At 39.7% G+C, this 13,395-nt stretch overlaps 1 protein-coding gene across 4 annotated transcripts in view; it reads left to right on the top strand.

Annotated features, from left to right (window-relative positions):
- The first annotated feature begins 12,303 nt into the window (after window positions 1-12,303).
- The window catches only part of TTC7B (tetratricopeptide repeat domain 7B), a 138,572-nt gene continuing 137,480 nt past the window's right edge, over window positions 12,304-13,395 (top strand). For 3 of the 4 annotated variants that reach the window (XM_050711100.1, XM_050711101.1, XM_050711099.1), the window contains exon 1: window positions 12,314-12,471. In XM_050711100.1, coding sequence (XP_050567057.1) covers window positions 12,351-12,471 — 121 coding nt within the window. In that variant the 5' untranslated portion in view covers window positions 12,314-12,350. Of the gene's footprint in view, window positions 12,472-13,395 lie in introns of all 4 variants that reach the window. The other variant, XM_035539890.1, reaches the window with a different exon arrangement.

The raw sequence follows: 13,395 nt of genomic DNA, 5'->3' as shown, positions 1-13,395 counted from the left end.
GAAACACTTCTGAGTTTGCTACTTTGACCCACAAGGCACTGGGTTCTGTAAAAAAGAACAAATACGGAGCTGTTTAGTAGCTCTTCCCTGCCATCTCTCATTTTTATATATCACTTGTCCAGTAGATACTGGGAGTTCAGAACACCTGTGTAGAAGAGGAGGTTTAGGAATCAGGATGATTCCAGTAATGTGTACGAGGAAAAGAAGCAATGCTCTTAATTACATAGAGCATCTGGAGCAGTCTTGTTTGTTGTGCCTGGAAGCAACATGAGCAGAGAAATGTAAGACACCCTGAATAACGTAAATTTGAATAAAACCCACATTTTCTGATGGCCTTCATGTTCTTTGTGGTGGAAAAGGAAGTTTCTAGCTGTCTGGGAACCTGTGGTAAGTGAGATGTGATGGTATGGGCTTGTCTGACAGTTTCCTGTCACTCACAGAGCCATTTCTGGTCCTTTCTTCTGGCACCTGCTCCACTTTTTTCTTGGTTCTTGTGTTGATATCACCACTCAGCCAGTGGAGGTAGGGAGAAATAAAAGTGCTGTCAACTTAGTTGAGGCATTGTGTTTAGCACTGAGAATAAAAGGGATTAATTGATTTCGGAGTAGAAGTAGCAATGAAACACTGCAAAACCTAGTATACTATAATCCTATGATTTTTAAAAACTAATATTTTATTCAGAGGTAGAAAGGAATCCATACTATTCACACATAAAATCACTTCTTAAAATTGGCAACTGATCTGGCTGTATTAAAAAAGAGTCATGCAGAGGTCTGCTTCTCTTGAAATGTCAGCAGTGAAGCAGAAAAAAAGAGAGCTCTTTAATTGCTAAGGAGCTGTTTAAAAACCTATCACAGATGAAACTACAAACTGATTGCAAACTTGCTGCATTTTTCTTAATACAGATATAGTTTTACTCTTGTCAACAAATCAAGCTTCAGAAAATCTTAATGTTGGTATCTCATTTATGTTCATCTAAATTTTTTTTTTTTCATTTAAAATGCATAATTCTCTTAGTATGGTTGTGAATGAAGGCTTATCTTCATAAGAAAGAGAACACCTAAGGATTTAGGATAGGGCCTTGTGAACAACCAAAAGTAGTCTGCTGGGAAAGGTAATCACTGTCTTCAGCTAGTTTATTTTTACACTCACACACACACGTGTTGTGTATGTATGTGTGTGTATATATATATTATACTTGCAGTCCATAACTACATTTACCCTAGTACATTTTATATCAGTTATGGGTGTGATTTTGTATGTGACACATTCAGCCATGATAAAATAGCTTTCAAGTGTAAACTAGTTTTTGGAATTACAGCAAAGTAAGGAGGAAAGGAGTTAAAAAACAGTTATATTTAAAAACTGATATGAAGAAAGGAAATGCTGAAGGTTTGCTGCAAGTTATGTTGACAGGTGACTAGGAGATTGGAGTACCATTGTATTGTGTGAAGGAACATACTCATTAATAGCAGTAGTTATCTTTTTTTTCCTTTAAAATCAATATAGAGTGGGGAAGAGAAACTAAATTAATTCACAGAAGCAGTGACTTCAAAGCGTTTCTCAGATGTCTCCTTAATGATTTCTTATCCTTTAAATAAATAGCTCAGCTGTGCATAATAGTTACTTCTCTTGAAGCTATGCATAACTGAGGGAACAGGATTCCACTGTCTGCTGCTAAGTTCATTGTACAGTCATTGTGTAAATCAAAACTCAAGGTGCTATAGCCCTGCTGCTTTAAAGTTCAAATGTTAATACTGTGTTAATATAAATTGCCATGTCAGTCTATCAGTATGCAGCCATGGCAGTTCACGTGGTTTGATGTTAAAGACTGTCAGACTGAGAGGAAAACTTCAGATCTGTTGCAAGCTAACACCAAAGTGAGAAGAAAGAGGACTTTAATCTTACCTTACATCTGTATTACAAAAACAAATAAAAGCCCAGCATTGGCTTTCAACCTTGGCAATCTTATCGTTGAGGTGCTACTGCAGCAAACTTTTATTGCTTCCAAATATCTTTATTGTATTTATCTCTTTAACCTGTAGAGAATGAAAGCTTCAAGTTTCTTTTATTTCCCATCAGGAAAAAAAAAAAGCTGTCTTTTGCTAGAGTCCCAGTAGAAGAGATCCTCCATAATTTCTACCTTTATCTCTGAAGCTGTAATGGCAAGAAATACATCGGTGAGGAATTCTGACAGCTGGTTATAAAGGAGCAAGCTGTGTAATTTGCAGTAAGTGGAATAGGGCATGCTATTTCATGTTTCAGTGTGGGCAGGGAGGGGGAAGAGGAAGAGAAATGGAAGAATGGAATACTGAGAGCTCTTTGCCTCACCGTAATATACAGGACGTTCTGGTTGCAAAGCATTGCTTTTGAGGAAGGTACCTAAGACTCTACAAACTTAACTTGAAGTCCTCAACTACTTAACTGCCAACTTTTTTCTTGGAGGGAAATGGTGCCATTTTCAAATTGTGAAGGTAGCAGTATGTACATGTCCAATACTGATTTCCTTAACTCATTATATGTTAATTATCAAATTTTGATAATTTTTGATTATTGTGAAGATTTATTTCTTGCAAGTGTGCTCATCTCTAAAAATTTTTATTCACATCAGTGAAGTGGAAAACCTTGCGGCAGAAGTTCATCAAAAGGCAAGCTGAACATTTGTAATGATTTATTTTACCCAATATCGAATATGTATTGTTCTGATTTTGGATGTAGAAAAGACCTAGAAGAGAAGATCATTCTGTGAATGCAGTGAGGAAAAAAAATACAAGCAAGCTATTTTCTGGAAGACTGCTCAGAACTCATCAGAGATTTCCAGATCCAGATGCCAACTGAATGTTGTCGTCGCTACAGCTGTTAAAGCCTAACCATGCTGATCTGGAGGATGGTAAGCCCATCCTGTTGTTGGCCAGTCCTGTCAGAGCAAAAATCTGTTGGTGGAATTTCCGTCTTGGAAGTACTTCCCTTTTGTAAGTCTTGCTAAAGACCAGGGAATGAACAGCAGCTTTTGGTAGATCAGGTTCTACAGCTGGGTTGGAATGACAACTGTAATAAAGGTTTAGATCATCAGTTAGCCAATTTTCTTCTCCAGGTCGTGGTGTTCAGAAACAGGAAGGCATTTTGGTTTTGTCCTAAATTGTGTGGTTAACCACTGTGATGGCTTCAAAGTTTGTGCAAAGTAATGCAGAGAAGTTTATCGTGTCATTATGAACGGTTCAACCTTAGTTTCCCTTAGGAGAGATTCTTGCCAGAATTGTGCACGGTGTAAATGGCAGCATGGATATTCCCTTTGGATGGCTGGTGATCTGCATGCCCCATGTTCCCCTGACTCTTGAAGTCATGCTGGGAACTCTGACAGAGAAGAGTTAAAAATTAAGCAGAGTATCTGAATGTTACACAGGTGGTACTTGGATGAAGGCAGTTTTGTAGGTAATAACCCAGGACGTTTATTGGTAGTTACATTGTGCACAACTTTATGGCAGGAGGGAGAAGTATCTGAACAAGTTTCTAAGACAATCTGAACAAGTTTCTAAGACAAACTGATAGTTTTTGAATCAGTGTGAACTATTACCAGTCTCCAGCACTGTCAGGAGCTTGTTTTTTTTGTTGTTGTTCTTTTTTTTGAGAGAAAAATGTGTGAATGTGCCTATGGTGTCATGCTATCAGTATACTTAAAAATAAACAAGCAAACAACAACAAAAAACACACAACAAAACAATCCATGTTCTTCCAGGGTACATTTGGGTTAAGTATGTTATGCAGTTTTTTTTAATTAAAAAAAAGGTTTTTACTCCCTGTATTGTGTACTCAGTTCTACTCCTTTCATGAGCTTTCTCTTTATGTTAAACCTTTTATCTGTTCAATTTCTCTAGTCTTTCTAGCTTAAAATATGCCAGTCAGTGAATATTGTTCTTCAGACAACTGTTATATGTGCTAAATGGAATTAATAAATTTAGAAGTATAAAAAGAACAATTATAAAAGTACAAAAATAATTTATATCTTAGAGTGAGTACAAACCAAGAAGTACAAATAGCACCTAAAGACTCAAATAGCACCTTCAGGCTTGGATCTAAACATGTGCCGGACAACAAGCATCAGATCTGACTGGGTGATTGACTCCTACACTTTGAAGTAGGAGTAGGTCAGAAGCATGCAGGAGAGGTCTGCTTTGTCCTACAGATGTGAAACTCCAAGTATTTTAAGAGCCTGTACTTGGGCCCAGCAGGAGCACTGAAAGGTTAAAAGCTGGCAGTTACTCCCTAGAAACTTTACTCATTGATCATCCTTCTGATCTGAGAATAGAAAGTTAAAGCCCACAGAATGCATAGTTCCTATCTCTCCTTAACCAACTGTAGTCACAGTAACATTATTGCTTTCTATTTTGTTTTTATCGATCAGCCTAAAAAGGCACATATGTTCTTTTCCTATCTGTTCTTCGCTGATAGGTAAAATGATGTCCAGGGCAGTGAAGCAGACTGGAAATTACCCATTTGGTGGTTTCAGACAAATGCTAGATGACCTTTTAGAGACTTCTTTGATCATGTTACTATCTATGACTGTATGTTAAATAAACTATGCATCAGTCCTAATCTTTCTTCCCTGGAAAGAGTTAGTTTAACTTCTCACAGAAAGGAGTTATGACATAGTAGAGTACATGAAGAGGGAAATTTTTGACTTCTGGAGAATCTCAGGAAATGCAAGCAAAATGTGTCTCTCTGCTAACAATAACAAGTGTTAAGCAATAGAAATGTGAAAGGCTGAGATAAAGTAAATTGCAGTGTGTAAAGCCACCAGAATATAGCAGGAACGTAGGAGATGCCCTAATGAGTCAAACCAGTGAGACCAGGTGTAGGTGTACCATGGTTTGCAGAGTGGCAGAATGATGCCCAATGCTTTGTTGTCTGTAGCCTTTCCGGTGATGAGTGACATTTTGTAGGCTGCCAGTGCACAATGCACCAATGACTTCAGCGAACTGTGATCTCAGCAAACTGTGATTTTGCAGGGTATCAAGTTTAAATCATCTTTTGCTGAGCAAATAACTTGCATTTGACCAATTCATGTTACTTGAAAAGCATATGGTCTTGTTTTGGAGACATGAAGTTGACGAATCCACTGTCTCTTTGATATTTAACCAAATAATTATCCTGATAACTTTAAAAAAAATATTTAATTTCTTACATAAATTTGTTTGTGACAGGTCTCTTACTTTGGGTTCTTATTTTCTCTATTAATCTATTTGTAAATGCTGTTTCATTTACATGAAGTTTTATTTCCAAAACCTAAGACCAGTATTGTGGTGGTTCTGCCAGTTGTTATGGTATAGACTGCTTAGGCCAGGTCTCACCACCTAACTGCAATGCAGAAATAGCAGCTCACACTTCTGTTACTGGGTCCACATTTGTCAGATCTTAGTGTTTCTACCCATCTGAAGTACAGGTCTCCTAGAATTTGCCCTAGCTGATTCTAGGAAGTTTCCTCCCCTCTCTGCAAAGGACCTTGCTTTTGGAAGACCGTGATATATGTGTGTGTGTGTAATTTTCCAGGTTTTTGCCTAGGGTCATGTCAGTCTAGGCAGTCTTTATCCTGCCACTATTCTCCATCTTCCTTTAGCACAAGCGCAACTCCAGCCTTCTCACAGGATGTCACTGGCATTCCCTGAGTTAGTCAGAGGGGCATAATGAGATTGAAGATGGCAACCCATCTATTCCATCCATAGAATCTAGTTCTACAATTCTGTGATTATGAATCCTTTGTTTTAGGACTGTTGAATACAAACTCTGGATTTACTGTTTTTGAGAATTCTCTTCAGTTATTAACATTATTGGAAAAAAAAAAAGATTAAATACTTGATTTTTATTCTTTCCAAACAGAAGAAAAATATTTGCTGAGCACTCCTTTATCTATATCATAAACATTTTTCCTACCTCAAACTAGTGAGGTAGCTGGAATTTTGCCATAAGATTTCATCCTCAGCAGCTGCTAATCTCTGTGGATTCCTGTGATTTTTTTTTTTTGTTTTCATGCACATTTGTTGTACTCACAACATAACATTTTCCATTAATGTTTTTAACTGTAGTCCTACAGGTTTAGAAACTTTCAGAAATTATATGTAGTTTTTGACTCCCTCTGGTGGTCTAACACTTAGTTGGCAAGTTGTTTAACTGCTGATACAGTAACAAGGACAAAGTTTGAATGCGGTATGATACTAGGTGCTTAAAATGTAACTATCATTGTTGTTCCACATGCATTTAAATAGTGATAGAGAAAATACTGCTGTTTATGAATAATCTATATTGGTTATTAGCAATGAATAGCTAGGACACATTGCAAAACAAAAATAATGAAAATTCAAACATTTTCTTCTGTGTAACAATTCCATTTACTTGAAAGGATTAAATTTAGGAACTGGAGAAGAGCTGTAACTCTGCTGCTGCACTCTGCTAGCTACACCAGTAATGTCAATGTCAGAAGCAGTTGATCTTTGTCTCTCCTTAAGTGGTCGCAGAAGTGCAGTTTGAAACACCAGTTATATGAAGCCAGCAATTCCTGTGTAGATGGAAATTCATCTTGGAACAAAACCTAAGTTTTATTTGGGCCAATAATGTAATGAAATCAAGCAATTGTACTGCAGAAAGAAGAGCTACTTCTTTATTCAGATTTAGGAAGGGTTTCATATTTACCAAAATCTAGCTTCCTAATTTCCTAATGTTTAATAGGAATCTTATTTTTACCTTTAATAAATAGTTTAAAATGGTACAGGGCTTATTTTCTGTGCTGGGTAGAGCAAAATGAACCAAGAAGCAGTGTGCTAACTGAAGCTTAAAAAGGTTAGCTTCCATCTTTATAAAAATACATAAAACGTTCTCCCCTTTCTTTTTTTTTTTTTTTCTTTTTTATTCAGAATACTTTTATTCTGGCCACTTTTTTTGCATACATGAGTCAAAAAAATAGGAAAATGTCTTTGCCACCAAAGTTTGATTTAAGAATATTGTTTTTCAGTTCAAATGAGAGATTAAGATACAATTGGATCTTAGAAGTTAGCGGGACTGTGTCTGCCAGTTTTGTTACTGTGCAAGGACAACGAGAGACCCTCTTTTCTTGCAGCCCTGTGAGCATCACCAGGTGGGACAACAGTTTGATATGCAGTAGGAAAGTTACTGTAAGTGTACCGCAACGGAAGGCCTGTGTTTAGACCTTATCTGGCTCTTCTGTGGACTTTGAAGTAGCTAAAGTATTTCTTTTAAATCCTTAGAGCTTCGAGCAGGACTGAAAAGCTGTATACTGGCACAATAAGTGTGAGAAAAAGTGAACTATGGTATCTTGTTCCCATTTTGCTTCATGTTAGTCGCTACAGTTAATTTGAGATAGCAACTTTACTGGCAGTATAATATTATAACTCTGTAAAAATACTGTTGTGGAACAAGTAGTAATTAAACTTCGGATATAAATATGTCTGTTAAGCCTATCAACATCAGTGAAGTGCTTATTTTTAAATCTGGGAGGTGACATTGTTTCTCATGTTTCTTTGTATGTGTAAATATATGCATTTGTGATGCAGAGGATATTTCCAGAAACTTTATAAAAGATTTAAAATGCAGTATGAAACACTGGGTCTAAACAATGTGATTGTTGAAATATATTGCTTATTAAATGGCACTCTTTGTTGCCCTTTCATTGTCAGTGCTGGTTCCTGTTTAGCGTGAATGGCCTTGGAAAGAATCTAGAATCTGTTTTGGGGTCTGACTTTTTATCTTTTGGAGCATGATTAGTGACTGATCTTCAGATTCCAACTATCAATAGCAATGACTGTTAGCACTGTCATTTACTGAAGACTAAAAAATAAAGGGACTTCATGTAATGGTGAAAAAATAAATATTTGGTTGTAAAGGCGTGCTTTCCTCTTCAAATATCAATTATATTTCCCATTATTTGACAAATGCACTATGAATCGAATCAGTCTGAAAGCAATGAGCTACAAAAGCAGAAGTCCACTGTGGAGGGGAGGGAAAAAAAAAAAAGTACGTTCTAGGTTTTCCAGAACTGTTCTGTGTATGAATTTCAAACAACGGTAAGGGCTTTATGGTTTACAAATTAATGTGTACATTCTCAGATGTAACTATTGTATCTTAAAGAAAATAAAGTCATATAATTAAAAAACCTTGAAATGTTGAAATACTTTGATATAGCATATTTCACATTGTATATGTAACTATTCCTTGCTGTGAGTTGGGGCAGAGGGCAGGCTGCATCTAGTCATGCGTGTAGTCAAATTGTTTATTTTGTGGATGCTGTTAATTCTCACTTCGGTTACCTTTAAATTGCTTTTTGCTACTCCCAAAAAGGAACCACGTGTCACTATGAAGTTATTTTCTCTGACAATTTTCATATGGACTGTACTAAAGAGATCATAGAGATCACTGGCCTCAGTAGGCACAGAGAACTCTGCAGTTAGTGTAATACTAGTAGCGAAACTAGGTAACTGGAGGGGGGAAAAAAAAAGAATTCCTGTAAGATTTTTTGCTTGCATAATGCTTTCTTCACTGTAGAGAAATTACTTCCCACATTAACATATTTTGGCCTGAAAATTTTTGCCTTTCACATTTGAGAAAATGGCAGATAAATAGTAGTTGAATATGTTTTCTTTAAAATAAACTGATATTTGAAGTGCATCTCTGATAACCTGCAGTAGGATATATTTACTGTCTTAACAGAGATTAAAGTGTTAATCTGGAGTGAAAGATAAGATATTGGTGAAATAAAGATTTGTGTTGAGGAAAAGCTTATCTTTTTAATATTAACTTTTGAATTCCATTTATGCTTTGTGGAGATGAAATAGGGACTTATGGTGCTGTCTTTTGTTACATTAGATTTCCCTGAAAATCTTCTTTCTGTGACATACGCTATAGGAACTCCAAAGAATTTTTTTTTAATAGTCAGCACTTCGATTAGCAGCTTCAAACACACACTTTAGAAGAAAAAGCACTGGTCAATTGTGAAGGACTAAAACTAGAGTAATAGGTAAGCTTGCATATTAAACACTTCTGTTAATAGTGAAGGAACTTTATTCACATAGCCTTTGACACAAATTGGATTTTAAGCTTGAACTAGCCTCTTCTCTCAAGGGCATACATACCAGTGAGCTGACTTCAGCACAGCTGTCATGAAAATCACATTTTTACTTATTATTGTTATTATTATTATTTTAGAATAAAGGACAGCTAGAACAAAGATTAAGTTTGGTTCCTCCCCTGCCATTTCAGCATTGAATAGTATTTGTGTAAGAAGCCAGAAACTCAACCTAGAATAAACCCAGTGATCTTCTGAATTTGCTTGCCTTTTTTTTTTCTTATATGAGTTACTAGCCTTCTATTTGAATATGTGACCTTTAAAAATATGAGTAGTATTTGAATTGATTTTTCTGATCCCTTGTTATAGATTGTTTAATATCTTAGTAGAGAATGAAATGTTTTATTTAAATCAGTATTCTCTAAAATTACCAAGTTTTTAACGGTTTAAACACCTGTCACTTTTGTTTCCCATAATACTGTATGGAGTAGTTGTGCAGAAAACTTTGTTGTTAAGTCAATTTTCAGGTTGCTTGAAGTACCAGAGTACATATCAAGGTGTTCTGTGGAATGAAAGTTACCGTTTCTTCATACCTAGCTCATGAAGTTGCACTGAACAATCAAGTATCAGTTCTCTTATTGCCCTGTATTTGAGGAGGTGGGGAGTTGAGTGGGAAGGGTAGCGTAAGGCAGAGTGCTTGACCAACACAACCTAGCTTCTTTCCCTGCATTTTGATTTTACATACTTTTCAGAAATCACATGCATTTCATTTTTTTATACAGTTATGGGTCATCTACAGTAGAATCTTAGAGCAGTCTTGGGTATACAGAAGTTTCACTAATGTTAAAGCAGACTTCCTAATTGTTCTAATGTGTTTCAAAATATACTAATTCCTTTTGCATAGATGTCTCACTTCATAAATAGTAACTACTGAGATAATAAGTCTGATGAGCTGTTATGTAAATATTTTAATACTATTCTTTTGCTGGTAGCTTTTACTGAAATGATGTGATTAGTGCTAACAAAATGTGTTAAAATTGCTATGAATAAATATGAATAATCTTCATAAGCAAACTAACTATTTGGGAAAATTCAAATGTTAATTTCTTCCTCTTATGCCTAAAAGAACTGGTAGTTATGATGTCAATGATTTTCAGCTATCATTCATTTGCTGCTTCATTTTTCATTTCATTCTTTTATCTGACCAGTAAAACACCCTTCTGTAATCAATGTAATGTCGTCTGGATCTTCAGAGACCTCACTTAAGCAAAAAATGTTTTAGCACATCCTTCTCCTTTTACTTTTGTTGCAGTATTAAATATTCTTTCCATTCCTGTAGCACACTCCACTGTATTCCTTAAGCACCGTTATGTCCTACTATTGTTAGGTTCTGTTTCACTTTTTAAAATTTGAAGTATACATTGCTTGAATTTGAATTGCAGCCTGAAAGCACTCTTAAGAGCAGCTTGAGGGAAAGCCGGGTTACAATATCCAAGTCTTGCACTATTATGATTTGGGTAGTACTGGGAATGAAAAATAAATTAGTTGGAACCCTGAGAAGGACGTTTGTTACTTGGCATAGAGTTGTGGTATCTGTGACAGCCTAAGGGTACAAGCAGAGCAAGGTTTGTAGGAAGAAGGTATTTTATGAGATTGAGCAATGCAGCTGAGGAGCACACGACAAGCTTTTAGTCTCACAAGCCTGGGTCTGCACCTGGCCAATTAATGATTTGATGGCAATGTTGGTTTCCTGTCTTTAAAAAGATTCATCCTTTTTCTGGCCTTTCCATTGGTGATCGGAACCAAAGAAAACTTCAGAAACTGCCTGTCACTAATATTTGTGGTACACACACCAATCAGGAAACATTACAGAAATTCTGTGATGTGGATAACAGCTCTACCAGTGTCCATAGGTGTGTCGTATTTACATGTAGCTGAAACATATTTATATAACAGCATGCAAAGGTGACTGGTGATAGTATTACTCCCTGAGTTTGAAGATCATAGTTCATAGGGTTTGAGAAATATGTACTAACAGTTATGACACAATGGTTGACTTGTTCTCACACTAGTAATGCTGTTCACTCCAATTTGAATTTTGAGTTTGTGATCCTGACATTTCTGAAGACTGAAATAAACTAGATCCAGAGTGGTGCAATGTGTGCTACAGCAACGCCAGCATCCAGCCTGTGTTTTGTATCTTCACACCAGCAGACAGATTGTAGTCCTTCAAAGTCAAGCACATACAGATTGGCCTCACTGACTTCTCTTTTCTGTGGATGAGAATAAGTTCTACAAGTCTGCACTCGGATGCGGAGGAAGATGTTTAGATCATTTAAATTCATGTTGTGTCTGGTTTATTAGGTTACACTGTATCTCTGCGCAACCAGTTCTGTCCCTGGGGCTCTATACTTTCATTGGGAAAAGTAGCAACTGGCAAGGTTTACCTTTCAGTGTAGTCTTGGTGCTTTTGCTACATGTTTCAGTACAAATCAGTTGTGACAGTTTTCTTGTGAGGTCTCCCTAAGTTTGTGGAACTGGTTTGTCATGTTGCACTTCACAAAGATACATGATATTTATTCAGATTGGTTTCAGCTACTATTTTGTTCCACCAAAAGGTTGGAAATGTATTTGTTCTCTCAAAATGTGGGGAACGGTATAATACCCTCTGCTCTTCATGAAAGGAACAGGTCAGTACCCAGCTACAACGGCCAAGCGGAAGTCCCCCTTTCTGTGTGACTAGATGTGAAGGAGCGTGTCAGGGCCAAAGCGCAGTGTGAGATGTGTGGAGAGAAAAGACAAAAACAAGAACATCTTCAACTGGATTAAAAAACCCTGAAGTACAACAGGTGAGAGATTTTAAGGCGGCAGGAGACCACTGCAGGCAAGAACTGGTTTTGTGTTATGTTTTGTGGAACAGGTAGCCGAGCGGGACACGTGCGGTTCCTGCTTATTCTCCCACGAGCCGCTGGGCCTCCCCTCGGTCCCCCTCGGTCCCGGGGGCTGTCAGGGCGGCTACACGGCCCGGCCCGGCGGCCGCCTCAGCCCGGTGGCGGTGGCGAGGCCTGTGGTGGCCGCGCTCCCGCCGCTGCCCGCCAGGGGGCGCCGCTCCCGGCCGCGGGCCGCAGCCTCCAGTTCCGCCGCTGCCGGCGCACAGGCGCCCGGTGCCGCCGTCCTGTCCCCGCCTCCTCCTCCTCCTCCTCCTCCTCCTCCGTCCCCTCCTTCCCGCCCGCTCCCGCAGCCCCGGCCCCTTCCCCCGGCGGGGCCCATCGGCCCGGCCATGGCCACCAAGAAGGCGGGCTCGCGGCTGGAGACGGAGATCGAGCGGTGCCGCTCCGAGTGCCAGTGGGAGCGGATCCCCGAGCTCGTCAAGCAGCTCTCGGCCAAGCTCATCGCTAACGGTGCGCTGCGGGGCCGGGCGGGCCGAGGCCGAGGGGCGGCCGCCCGGGGCTCCCCGCCGCGCGGCCGGGCAGGTGCCGCCGAGCCCCCGGGGCAGCGTGTGGGGGGGCCCGGCCCCGGGGGCGGGGGGTGCCGGGGGGGTGCCGGGGCCGCGGTGGGCGCACGGAGCCGTGCGGGGGCTCGGCGGGGGCCGTGTGGAGCCCCCGGCGCCCTCCTGCCTCCGCGTCCTGTACGTTCTGCAGGATCCGCGCGTAGCCTGCCTTGCGAAGGCTGCCTCCCCTTCGGTTAAAAGCGCTCCACTGCAGCGTAATGTAATGCTGCTTCGTTTTGTTCCTCGTTACCAACGATGAGCGGTTTACTCGGACCTTTGGTTCTCGTATCCCTAACTTTTAAGCGCTTAGCTAAAGGAGGTGGAAAGCAGCGCTGCCTTCGGAGGGATGGAAGCGCAGACTGGGCTGGGGGCACGCCGGGAAGGTCTCCCTGGCAGCCTCGCTTCGCTCTGCGCGTGAGAAACGCCGTGGGGATGGTGTCTGAGCTCGCTCCTCTGCGTGAGCTGGACCCGGCGGTGCTTTTAGAGAGAAATAGGTCTGGGGAGACAGGGCAGGGGGTGACCTCAGGGGTGATAAGTTAACAGAGAGACAGGATGAGGTGTGAGGCTGGTGGCACTGGGAGCATGCTGCGCAGGCTTTGCATGCTTAGGCAGGCAAGACAAGTGCGTGGTTCAGGCCTGCAGAAATACAAATACAAGAGCAAAAGCCTGAATCAAAGTAAGGAGGAGAGGGAGAATTTAAGGATAGATGGATCAGGAGTAGATAGACTTATGTGTGTTGGCCTTAAAAACAACTGGGTAGTGATCCTGAAACACACTGGTATTATAGTAGTTAAAAATAGACGCAAGTGAAAAGGTGAAAGGTGTTAGTTTGTTT

The sequence above is a fragment of the Cygnus atratus genome, chromosome 5 (genome assembly GCF_013377495.2).
Source record: "Cygnus atratus isolate AKBS03 ecotype Queensland, Australia chromosome 5, CAtr_DNAZoo_HiC_assembly, whole genome shotgun sequence".
NCBI classification, from domain to species: Eukaryota; Metazoa; Chordata; class Aves; order Anseriformes; family Anatidae; genus Cygnus; species Cygnus atratus.
This window is presented reverse-complemented; position numbering and strand designations above follow the sequence as displayed.